At 35.8% G+C, this 13,433-nt stretch overlaps 1 protein-coding gene across 4 annotated transcripts in view; it reads right to left on the bottom strand.

Moving 5' to 3' along the window:
- SCLT1 (sodium channel and clathrin linker 1) overlaps positions 1-13,433 on the bottom strand; it is a 256,137-nt gene that overhangs the window by 64,798 nt on the left and 177,906 nt on the right. For all 4 annotated transcript variants that reach the window (XR_007137479.1, XM_047798622.1, XM_047798620.1 and 1 more), the window contains exons 13-15: positions 11,009-11,107; positions 8,060-8,131; positions 482-556 (exon numbers count right to left, since the gene is read on the bottom strand). Coding sequence is in view for 3 of the 4 variants with exons in the window: in XM_047798622.1 (XP_047654578.1) it covers positions 482-556; positions 8,060-8,131; positions 11,009-11,107 (246 nt within the window). In the remaining variant the exon portion in view is untranslated. The remainder of the gene's footprint in view (positions 1-481; positions 557-8,059; positions 8,132-11,008; positions 11,108-13,433) is intronic.

The following is a 13,433-nucleotide window of genomic DNA, read 5'->3' as shown; positions in this document are numbered from 1 at the left end:
GCCCTCAAAAGACAAAAGACAAACAAACAAACAAAAAATCACTGGGGTAAATATTTTTTTCCAGCTACAAATAAAAATCTGTACTTTGAAAAGGTAGAAATCATAGCAATATTGTAATTTTGGGATTATATATACTTGCTATATTTATAGACGGTCCAAGAAAAGTTGGCAGGAAACTTAAAAAGAAAAGAAAGACAATAAAAAAATATGGGAATGAGGTCTAAACAAATAATGTGTTTACTTTGTAAAACTTAAACCTTTAGGTAAAAAGTTTAAATAATGTGTCCACCCTTGTAAAGAAATGTATTTAGGCAATACCATCTAAATGAAGATTCTGAAAATATTCCAAGCAAATAAAAGCACTCACCAGGAGAATACTTATAATATAAGGGTTGCTAGTAGATAGTATGATGAAAGTAGATAGTAATGTTGAATATTTGCAGTTGGGTTTAGGTAGTTATTTTTTCCTTTTCTTTTTTACCTTTTCTAGCTCTTCTTCCACTGCTCTTTTCTCTCTAATGGCTCGTTCAATTTGGCCTTGTTTTTCAGCACACTCCTATAAATTCGAATCATATTGTAAATAAATATATTTGTAAAACCTTAAAAAAAAAAAAAAAAGAGGGAAAGGAGTTCCCATCGTGGCTCAGCAGTACTGAACTCGACTAATATCCTTGAGGATGCAGGTTCGATCCCTGGCCTCGCTCAGGGTGTTAAGGATCTGGCCTTGCTGTGAGCTGTGGTGTAGGTCGCAGACGTGGCTCAGATCCCAAGCTGCTGTGGCTGTGGTGTAGGTGGACAGCTGCAGCTCCGATTCAACCCCTAGCCTGGGAACTTCCAGATGCTGCAGGTGTGGGCCTTAAAAAAAAAAAAAGGAATAATGAAAAAGTAAAATGACTTGTTCATAACAGAAATACCACACTCACCCTCTCTGTACAGCAGGACCATAGTGATTAAAAAAATATATAAAAACAACTCAATCTTCAAAGAGCTACCTATCTCAGGATTTCAGAAATCACTTTAAGTACAGAATGCCAAGGAATTCTAAGTAAACATACCAGGTAGTTAATAGAGGTTGAGGAATTCCAAGGAGAAAAAAATAAATGAGCTCCTTTCTCGTATTACAGTTTTCCTTTCCATATACTTGTATCATATATTTAAAAAGGAAGCATAGAACTAGACAGTGGTACCACACCATAGACAACCTAGAGCCTGAAAGGTACATGGGTATATAAATTCTAAAATGGTTAATTTTCTTTTGCAAAGCTTATCAACAGCCAATGGAAATAATAAAAATGTTTTATTAATGTGAACATAAAATATTTCTGGCTCAAAAGTTTTTAATCAATAAAATCAGGCAAGCTTATCAATTATACAATAAAATTTAAAATTTTGCAAATGAAACTAAAGCTAAGATCATTATAATGACTGGTTCTTCATAATTATTTGCTTCTATTTTTAAAATGGGTGTGGTTATTTGTAACTAATTGTAAATGATGCTTTGGATAAACCTGCTTTGTTGACAATACACTGCTAATTAATATTCAGTTATCTTTATTATAACTGAAGTAGTGCATATCAATATGTCTTTAAGGTTTAAAATAAGCTTCTAAATTGACTCCAAATTAATACACTCTTATTATAATGAAGATCTTTAACCCTATGCTGTAAATCAGATGATTAAATTTATCTTTTATTAACACAACTGTTAGCATATAAGAAATAAAACTTTAATGTTTCACGTATGTTCATGTAGTAAGTTGCTAGCCCATGAAAAGGTAGTTTTATGGTGTGAAATTTGAGATTTCTCCTATGTTCATCATAACTCATCTAAATTTTTTTTTTTTGCTTTTTAGGCTGCACCTGCAGCATATGGAAGTTCCCCGGCTAGGGGTCAAATTGGAGCTACAGCTGCCAGCCTATGCCACAGTCACAGCACGGGGTATCCGAGCTGCATATGCAACCTACACCACAAATCATGGCAATGCCAGATCGATGACCCACTGAATAAGGCCAGGGATCAAACCCGCATCCTCATGGATACTAGTTGGATTCGTTTCTGCTGTGCCATAACAGGAACTCCCTTTCATGTAATTTTTTAAATAGACTATTTGTTAGAGCAGTTTAGGTTCACAGCAAAATTGAAGGGAAGTTACAGATTTCCCCAATACTTCCTGCCTTGGTACACGCATAGCTTCCCGTTATTATCAACAGGCTGCAATACAGTGGTACATTTGTTAAGACTGACGTACCTCCACCACACAATATTAACATCTGGAGTCCACAGTATACATTACAGTTCACTCTTGGTATTGTACATTTTATGGGTTTGGACAAACTGATAATGACATACCCACCATTACAGTATCATATACAACAGTTTCATGGTCCTAAAAATCCTCTATGCTTTGCCTACACTTATTCATCTTCCTCTCCTCCTTAATCCCTAGTAACCACTGATCTTTTTCACTGTCTCCATAGTTAGCTTTTTTCAGAATGTCATAGTTGGAATCATATAGTATGTAACCTTTTCAAACTAGCTTCTTTCACTTAGTAATAGGCATTTAAGATTCCTCCATGTCTTTACATGGTGAGACAGCTCATTTCTTTCAAGTGCTGAATAACATTCCATTGCTTGGATGTACCAAAGTTTAGTTACCTCTCATCAACTAAAGGACATCTTGGCTGATTCCAAGTTTTGGCGATTATAAAAAAACAAAGGCTGTGATAAACATCCCTGTGCAGATTTCTGTGTGAACGTAAGTTTTCAACTCTTTTGGCTAAACAGAGAAGAATGCAATTATTGGATCCTATAGTAAGAATATATCTAGTTTTGTAAGAAAACACCCAACTGCCTTCAAAAATGGCTGTGCCATTTTGTATTCCCACCAGCAATGAATGAGAGTTCCTTTTGCTCTCTGTCAGTGTTTGCTGGTGTCAATGCTTTGGATTTTGGCCAATCTAATAGGTATGTGTAGCACTTATTTGGTATAATGAATGGTGTCTCATTGTTTCAATTTGCATTTTCCCATATGATTTAGAGTGTTTTTTCATATGTGTATTTACTATCTGTAAATCTTTGGTGAGGTGTTTGTTAAGGTCTTTGGCTCATTTTCTAATCAAGTTCTCTGTTTTCTTATTGTTATGTTTTAAGAGTACTTCATGTATTTTGGATAACAGTCCTTTATTAGGTAAGTTTTTGTAAATATTCTCCCTCAATCTATGGTTTGAATTTTCATTTTTTGATACTGTCTTTTACGGAGCAGAAAATTTTAATTTTAATGAAGTCCAGAGTTCCCCTTGTGGCGCAATGGAAATGAATCCCATTAGGAACCTGAGGTTGCGGGTTTGAACTCTGGCCTCACTCAGTGGGTTAAGGATATGGCGTTGCCGTGAGCTGTGGTGTAGGTCGGAGATGTGGCTCAGATCCTGTGTTGCTGTGGCTGTGGCATAGGCTGGCAGCTACAGCTCTGATTAGACCTCTAGCCTGGGAACCTCCATATGCTATGGGTGTGGCCCTAAAAACCAAACCAAACAAAACAAAAAAACTTAATGAAGTCCAACTTACCAGTTATTTCATTCATGGATCATCTTTTTGATGCTGTAACTAAAAACTCATTGCCAAACCTAAGATTATCTAGATTTTCTCTTATGTTATCTTCTAGGAGTTTTAGTTTTATATTTTACATGTAGGTCTGTGACCAATTTTGAATTAATTTCTGTGTAAGGTCTGAATTTAGATTCATTTATTTTACATGTGAATGTCTAATTGTTCTAACATCACATTTGTTTTAAAGACTACCTTTGCTCCATTGTACTGCCTTTCCTCCTTTATCAAAGATAAGCTGACTGTATTTATGTGGGTCTACGTCTGGGCTCTATATTCTGTTCCATTGATCTATTTGTCTGTTCTTTCCCCAATATCACCCTCTCTTGATTACTGTAGGTTGAGAATTGGTATTGAAGTCTGGTACAGCGTCAGTCCTGAACTTTGTTCTTCTTTTTCACTGTATCATTGTCTATTCTGGGTATGGCACCTCTCCATGCAAACTTTCGATTCAGTTCTTTAATATCCATAAAATAACCTCCTAGAATTACAATTGGAATTGCACTAAATTTATAGATCAACTTGGAAAGAAATGACATTTTGAAAATATTGAGTCTTCTTATCCATGAACATGGACCATCTTCATTTATTTAGTTCTTTGCTATCTTTCATGAGAGTTTTATAGTTTTCACACAAAATCACAAAACAGATCTTGTATATTTGATTAGATTTACACCTGTTTAATTTTGGGGGTGCTAATATAAATGACATTGTGTTTTTGTTTCAAATTCCATTTGTTCATTGCTGCTATTTAGGAAAGCAAATGACTTTTGTATATTATCCTAGTATTCTACAACACTGTTATAATCACTTCTTTGTTCCAGTCTTTTTTTCTTTTTTAAATTCTTTTGGATTTTCTACATAGACAATCATATTATCTGCAAACAAATTCTTCTTTCCCAATGTATATACCTTTTATTTCCTTTATTTGGAGGGGAGGGGTCAAATGGCATTAGCTAGTACTTTCAGTGTGATGCTGAAAGAAGTGTTAAGAGGACACATCCTTGCTTTATTCCTGATCTTAGTGGGAAAGCTTTCAGTTCTGCAGTTGTAGGTTTTTTGTAGATATTCTTTATAAAATGAAGGAAGTTTCCTTTTGTTCCTAGTTTACATGAGAGGTTTTTTTTTTTTTTTTTTTAATCATGAATGGGGGTTGGATTTGTCAAATGCTTTTTCTGCATCTATTTATATAATTACTGAATTATATAAATACCAATTTTTCCTTTTATTTTTTTCTTTGTAGGGCCACACCTGTGGAATATGGAAGTTCCCTGGCTACTTCCAGCCCTGGGTTGAATCAGAGCTGCAGCTGCCTGCTTACGCCACATTTACAGTAATGTGGGATCTGAGCTGCATCTGCAACCTATGACGCAGCTTGCGGCAATGCAGGATCCTTAATCCACTGGGAGAGGCCAGGGATGGAATCCGCATCCTCACGAGTACTAGTTGGGTTTTCAACCCGCTGAACCACAATGAGAACTCCACTATATAATTTTTAATATAGATATTAATAACAGGATTGGATCATACTTCTGGGTCTGGTGAGTAGTATACAAAGAAAGATAAAAATGTGTTATGCACCTCTCTTGATCCAGTCCACAGTTTAACTGCCACATGATGATGGCTGAATATTTACTTAACCTGAGATAACAAAGTAAAAATGAGACAAAAAAGTTGAAAACTCTTTGGAGAAATACAAGAATTCTTTTAGAAATGGACTAAAGCAAACATTTAAAATTACTGTTAAAAGGCTTTTACGGATATTTGCTATTAATCACTACCAACATTCCTACTTTTGGGGCAAGAAATGACCAAATGATACTAGACATTTTCTCAAGTACTCATGAAATGTTTCCAAAATCATACTCCCATGTCTTATCATAAAAAAGTCTTAATGAATATTAAGAATATCACATAGACTATGATCTGTGGCCTCTAATTAATCAGATTAGAAATGAATAGTAAAAAGACATTTAAACATCTGTGTATTGGGAAATGCAAAATTTTTAGATTTCTAAAAAATTCATGGATCAAAAAAAGATCATAATGAAAGTTTCATTCACTTGTATAAATTTAGGCATTTATAACCAATCTTCTTCCTCATTTGCTATAGATTAATAGAAATCTCTGCTACTTGGCGGAAGTAAAATGTTAAGAGAAATTACATCAGTGTATATTGCCCGCCAAAGGGAGATATGCGGCTTCAGATACACTGGCTTTGGTCTTTCCTTAAACCTAACAAAAAAGTCCACACATTAACCTAAAATATAAGTTTTTCTCCTCCCTACAAACATGACTTAGTTTTGGGTTAGCTAATGTATGCTCAACTTCCCTCCCTGACTTCATCTTTATAGCACAGGTGGTAAAATTGGTACCGAAGAATATAAATCAATAGTCTACATAGGTTATTATACCTCAAACTGTAGTCTGAGAGAAAAATCTGCTTTTTAAAGTAGTTGAATATGGAAGTTCCCGTCGTGGCTCAGTGTTTAACGAATCCGACTAGGAACCATGAGGTTGCGGGTTTGATTCCTGGCCTTGCTCAGCGGGTTAGGGATCTGGCGTTGCCACGAGCTGTGGTATAGGTCGCAGATGTGGCTTGGATCCCAAGTTGCTGTGGTTGTGGCATAGGCCAGCGGCTACAGCTCCGATTAGACTCCTAACCTGCGAAACTCCATATGCTGCGGGAGCGGCCCTAGAAAATGCAAAAAGTAGTTGAATACGTCTTCTTTCAAATACATCCCTAGATTTTTAATATTTCAAAGAATTAACAGTTTTCTTCACCAAAGACATCATGACATCAGACAATATTTAACATCTTTAGAAAAATCCGGTTAGCTATAAATTAAAACTGTTTTACTATAAATCATAAGTAGTACCTTCTGTAATCATTTGAAATTACAATTTTTTGACTCTAAAGTGCATTTATATAGCTCTGATGGCTACATGGCTGTGAATTATTTTTAAAATCCCTGTGGGTCTTACCTAGTACACATGCCTAAATAGAAAGATATCATGTTAGTTTACAGTCTATTAAATAATCTTAGGCTGGTGTAGACCCTTCTTCTTCAAAACTGTGAAACTTTTGATAGTTAAATTAGTCCATAAGAGAACAAGCAAAATAGCAAGGAGATAGATGAGGAAGTAAAAATGACAAAGAATTAGGCATGACTAATCAGCCATACTATATTCCGTTAATTTTACTTCATGTTTCTGCCACTGTTTCTTGTTCTATTACTCTTAGAGGCTATAGACAAGACTAAGGTCCCATCATGCACATTAGAGTTTGCAGAAATGTGGAAAAGATGTGATCATTCTTTCAGAAGTGTTTAAATATCAATCTGCCAATAAATACTTATTGAAAACATATTGTGTAAAATCCTGTATTAAGCAATGAGGAAAATAAAGGAACGCATAAGACCCTTCTACTTTGAAGTGCTTACAATCGAACTCAAAAAATTTTGATGAAGAAAGAGAGAGGGAGGAGTTCCCATTGTGGCACAGTGGAAATGAATCCGACTAGGAGCCACAAGATTGCAGGTTCTATCTCTGGCCTCCATCAGTGGGTTAAGGATCCCGGCATTGCCGTGAGCTTTGGTGTAGACAGCAGTCTTGGCTTGGATCTGGCTTTGCTGTGGCTATGCTGTAGGCTGGCAGCTGTAGGTCTGATTCGACCCCTAGCCTGGGAACCTCCATATACTGCAGGTGTGGCCCTAAAACCAAAAAAAAAAAAAAAAAAGAAAGAAAGAGAGAGGGAGAGAGAGGGAGGGAGAAGGAAGACGAGGAAACAGAGAAAGAGAGGTCTAATGTAATGTATAATTATTACAAGACACAATTCATTACTAAATTGTATAAGAAAGATTAAAAGTGAAAAAGATTTTGAGAAAAGATAAGTGTGTGTAAAGTTGAAAATATCTTCCCAATCTCTAGAAAGTCTAGTACTTTCATGCTCTGTAAGCAAGGTTATTAAATTCCATTTTGTTAAATCTTTAGGTTAAATTTATATATTCAATCCCACCTCTAGTCACACAAGTACTCTTCCCTCTCCTCTCTTTGTCCACTCGTTCTTCAGTACTCATTTCTTCTGGGAAGACTGTCTTTTCTCCTCCCCACTGTCATGTATGCTTTCTCTTTCTTTCTCCCTGGTCTCTCAGATGAACCCAACACATGGAAGCAGCTGCAGCTGAATGCTTCAATAGCACCCTGTGCATTCTTTGCCCAAAATAGGGAATCACAGTAGAATGTGACAAATACCATCCATCTTTCCTACTAGACCATAAGTTCCAAGAATGTGGGTAAAATGTTTTAGCCTGATTTTTACTCTTTCCCTAGCATCTAGAATAGTTCTTGGGAGGATAAATATCTTCTGAATAAATGAATACCCAATAATATATATCTTGGCTTTAAAAATAAGCAATATGCAGAAGAAAATATCAATATAGTCTTCTAACATACCGTTTGAAGGGCTGAAAGTTCTCCTGCTAGTCGAGAAATCTGTACATTATATTGTTTTCTTGTGTTTTCAACCTATAAATTAAGATATTTATGAATTATTTAGGTCTACAATAAAAAAGCTTATTATCCAATAAAAATATTTAATATTGAAAAAAATAAAATTATAACTTTTTTGTAAAAGTCAATAATTTATCATGACAGTAGAAGTAAGTGAACAGGATGATATATCCAAAAGGATAATGACTGTCAAATTTTTGGTCTTAGGATCCTTTTACACTACAAAAACACATTTTATAATGGGTTCTCCTTCCATTAAAATTTACCGTATTTTCTCAGTGAAAACTGAGAAAATTTCAAAATATTTACTTATTAATCTCTTTATAAATAATGATAAGCAAAGTCATTACAGGTTAACATAAAAATACACTTTTTGAAAATATGTATATTTTCCAAAAATTAAAAATAATTTAGAATAGTTATATTATTTTACATTTTTGCAAATTTCCTTAATGTCTCTGAGGCAAGGAAAGTATAAGATGAGAGAGAAATATCATTTATGCAAAAAAATGAGATAATTTGAAAATAAAAACAAAGATTGAAGGTAATGGATCACAAAATAAAAAAAATTAAAAAGGGAGTTCCTCTTGTAGCTCAGCGGTTAGCAAACTAGACTAGGATCCATGAGGATGCGGGTTTGATCCCTGGCCTCGCTCAGTGGGTTAAGGATTTGGTGTTGCCGTGAGCTGTGGTGTAGGTAGCAGATAAGGCTTGGATCTGGTGTTGCTGTGGCTGTGGTATAGGCCAACAGCTGTAGCTCTGATTTGACCCCTAGCCTGGAAACCTCCATATGCTGTGAGTGCGGCCCTAAAAAAGCAAAAAATAAATAAAATAATTAAAAAGGTGCATGAATCCATGGTGATACTAAAAAGGGGGGGGAAGGACTCTCCCTTATCAAAAATAATAGCTAATAAATGTATAGAAAGACTGACAGACTTAGAATATAATCATTTCTAATTACCCCACTTAATATTTAGCATAGGCAAGGATTATCAATGGATGATAAAACTACTGAATCAAAGATTTTGGTGGAAAGATACATGCATGGTCAACTATCTTCCTCAATTATTTATAAAGTATATAATATAAAGATCTGATATTATCACCTCAATCATATGGTCAAGCTTAGCAGCATCCAGGTTCAACCTGACATTATAGATTCCTGGTGTGATAAAGTGGAATGTAAGTATGCATATCACTCTGCCAGAAAGACCTGAATCTAATCAAGATGAAACAGTCACTCAAACCCAGATGTGGAATATTCTGAAGGACAACTGGCCCGAATTCTATACAGGATTCTTTATCAAATACAAAGGGAAGAGATTACAGACATGGTGGTCAAATGCAACGAGGCATAAACAAGGATTGCTTCCTGAATTAAAAAAAAATAGCTACAAAGAATATTTTAGGAAATTCAAGTGTAAATTGAAGTAATGTTGTTTTTTTTTTTTTTTTAAGATGTGGTAATAGTGGTGTGATTGTGTAGCAAAGTTCTTTTTCTGGGGAAACAGAGGCCAAGATGAAATGTCATGTGGCTTGCAGCCTATGTCTGAATATTTGGTAAAAGGGAAGAGTCTGTACGTACATAATGAGAGATGGAATGCGTGCAGCAAGACACTAAGAGTTTTCTGGGTGAGGGGTAAATAAATTCATTGTATAGGTCTTCCCTTTATGGATTTGAAAATTTCTAAATGTAAAATATATATATATATAAAATTAATGATAACAATTTCTCATAGTGACTAAGCATAGAGCTCACTTGCATCCCAGTTCTGTTACTTCCTAGAGATGGAACCCTAAGCAAGTTAATTAACTACTGTTTTGCAGGTTTTTCATCTTTAAAATGGGTTTTCGTGGTTTCTTCTTCCTAAACTTACCTTATACTTTCAAACCTTACCACACCACTTAAAAATTAATTCATATCCATACTAGAGGAAAAGGCAAATAAATATCTTTATATGAAAGCACACAAATTTCTAAGACAGCTTTTATTTTCTAAGGCTTGCAGTTCAAACCAAGAAACAACTCATCACCTTAACACAAAAATTTAAGACTTAGTCTTGATAATGGAATTGCAAACAACAACACAATTCACAAACGGTTTAAGTATCAACATGATGTGACTGAAACAACGCTGTGCTCAGTACAGCAAGGAGAAGGTATGAGTCTAAGTTCTGGCTTTAGTTAGTATATAATTAATTAATTAGTTTATTTATTTATTTTGGGGCTTTTCAGGGCTGTACCCACGGCACATGGAGGTTCCCAGGCTAGGGGTCTAATTGGAGCTGTAGCCCCTGGCCTACACCACAGCCACGGGAGATATGAGCCTCGTCTGCGAGCTACACCATGAGTGAGGCCAGGGATCAAACCCACCACCTCATGCTGCCTAGATAGATTCGATTCTGCTGCGCCATGACGGGAACTCCATTAGTATGTAATTTAAAGTGAGTCAATAAACTTTTCATGAGTTTCAGCTTCATTAGCAATAAAATAAGGGGTTAAAGCCTATCTGGTACTCCAGTCCTAAGATTCTATAAGATACTGCAAATAGCAGTAGGTTTCCTTCTCTTGCTCTTATGCATTCTAAGTTTCTTTCTGACCCTCCTTTTTAACATTATATTTCGGGCATGCTATTCTTCACTATATTCCTAGCCTAAATCTTTTCCTCCCCACTTCCCCTACCCTAGTGATGTATTTCTGCATCACTACCTCAAATGTTAGGGGATATTATCAGGAAATGATTTTTATTTGAAATTTAACACAATTGATGCAATCTGCTGAGAGTTAACTGGCTATGTCCATAAACTCAGGCATAAACTCAGGTAGTATCTAGTCTTAAGCTGTAAAACTGTATAAAATTTTGGATTTTAAATTTAAATAAAAAACTCTTACTTCCTTCCTGGTTCTTATGGCAGACTCTTGCACAATCCGAGAAAACGATTCTTTCATTTTCTCTATATCTTCTTCTTTCTGCTTCTCCTCAAGTAGAGCCTTCAGAAAATAAGAATTTGATGTTATTATAGATCATATCATTATTAATAGAGTCTAACATAATAAATGGGTAAAAACCTACACTAAGCACTTTCTGGAAAGCAAACATCTTATTTGAAACTTCAGTGACATCACTCAGAGATCTTTGCCTAAGTGATGATATTTTTCCTAACCTCACTCTGTCCTAACTAAAAATTTATTCTTTTCCTTTGATATTTATTTCAGCCAGTGCCATTATTCTTCTAATTTCTACTGGTGGAAATTTAGAATTATTTTTGAACTTCATTTTTCCTTCATTCTCTCTTTAAAATAAGTAATCAAATGTAAAGATTTTATTTCTAGGAAAACCTTGGGGACTTTCCTTCAATTATTTGGTTTTATTCAAATTGTCACCCTTATCTACCTCCATCACTGTAGACATCACTTACCTTGTCTCCATGACATTTCTAGTCAACCAATCATCTTCATCTCACCTAAAAAAAACTCTTATAGGAGAGCTCCCGTTGTGGTGCGGGTGTAAATCAGACTGACTAGGAACCAGGAGGTTGCAGGTTCGCTCCCTGGCCTTGCTCAGTGGGTTAAGGATCCGGGGTTGCCGTGAGCTGTGGTGTAGGTCAAAGACACAGTTCAGATCTGGTGTTGCTGTTACTGTGGTGTAGGCTGGCAGCTGTAGCTCCAATTTGATCCCTAGCCTGGGAACCTCCATGTGCCATGGGTGTGGCCCTAAAAAAAAGAAAACAGAAACACTCTTACAATGCTAGTTTCATTGTCTTGTCAACATCCAGTTTCTTTGCTTCCCTGTGGAGCAAAACTGTTGAAGTCTGCACTTGCTCATCTCCAAAACTTTTTCTTTTTCTTTCTTTCTTTTTTTTTTTTTTTTAAGGCTGCATGTGCAGCACATGGAAGTTCCCAGGCTAGCAGTCGAATTGGAGCTGCAGCTGCCAGTCTACACCACAGGCACAGCAACGCAGGATCTGAGCCTTGTCTAGAACCTACACCACACCCTGTGGCAGTGCCTGATACTTAACCAGGGATTGAACCAATCCCCAGAGGCCAGGGATGGAACCCCCATCCTTATGGTTACTTATTGGGTTCATTACCACTGAGTCACAATGGGAACTTCCTCCGAAACTTTTTCTTACGTTCACTCCAATCAGGCTTTCCCACCCTCCATGATATCTAAACTGATGATCCATGAGTCAATTTTGAGTAATTATCTTATTTGCTCTGTCAGCAGCACTTGAAATAATGGATTATATTATTTTTCTTGTTTTACTTTCTCTGCTTGGCTTTTAGCATGCCATGGTATCGGTTTTCCTCCTAACTCACTGATTATTCCTTTTTAGTCTGCACTGCTGTTTCTTCCCTTTCTCCTGAACCTCTTTAACACTGAGCACCCAAGACTTAGTCCTTGGTCTTTCTGTCTATCTACACCCATCCCTTGGTGGTCTAATCCAATCTTATGGTTTTTAAATAACATTTATATGCTGACAATTCTCAAGTTTACATCTCCAGTTCAAATATTTTCCTAGGCCTATAACTTCTCCAATTTTATGTTTGAGTGAATCATTTTTTTAAAAAACATCATTACATAAGAAGTGGCTCTGTGTTCTGATCCCACTATCTTCCAATGAATCTGTATGTTTCTTTTTTTAAAAAAATTGTTTAATAAATTTTCTATTGCTTAAATAGGTTAAAGTAGTGAGAAGTAGTATCTGTTTTGACCTAACAACCTTGTCAAGGAGAAAGGGACAAGGGAAAAAAGGGAAGCTTCATAAGAAAAGTATCCTAAGACTGTACTCCACGCCTGGTTTTACGACTGAGAGAACCCTTGACTTCTTGGAACAAGCAACTGAAAGTGAGAACCCTCTGGCACTTAAGCAATGAGTAAGAGGGAATTAATACTGTAGCCATAAACATCCAATGCATGGTCTGTGGACCTGAGACTTGTATGAAAAGACTTAAAGAACGGGTAATGAGTATCACAACTACTTTCTCTGTCCATTGTGCTCCACATAAATGTTCATTTTTATGACTTGATGTTAAAAATGATTATATGATTAGGCTTCAGAGGAGAGAGATAAACAATTCTTCCCTTCTCTTAATTGTTCTGTTTTACTTAGGTGTTTACAGAAATTCCCAAGCACAGAATGTCTATTTTGTGCCTTTCATGCATTCTCAAAGTCAGTTCAGATCACAAATGGGAATATTAGCTGAAAGGTATAATGAACACCTTGGCATTCCCACAGCTTGGGTTTGGAAAATTATTTATTTTTATTTTTTAGTAGCTTCTTAATATGCAGCTTTAGCTTGTTTTGTTTTTAAC

Source organism: Phacochoerus africanus, chromosome 10, assembly GCF_016906955.1.
Source record: "Phacochoerus africanus isolate WHEZ1 chromosome 10, ROS_Pafr_v1, whole genome shotgun sequence".
NCBI lineage: Eukaryota > Metazoa > Chordata > Mammalia > Artiodactyla > Suidae > Phacochoerus > Phacochoerus africanus.
The sequence above is the reverse complement of the archived record's forward strand: the minus strand, read 5'-3'. Positions and strand labels throughout refer to the sequence as shown.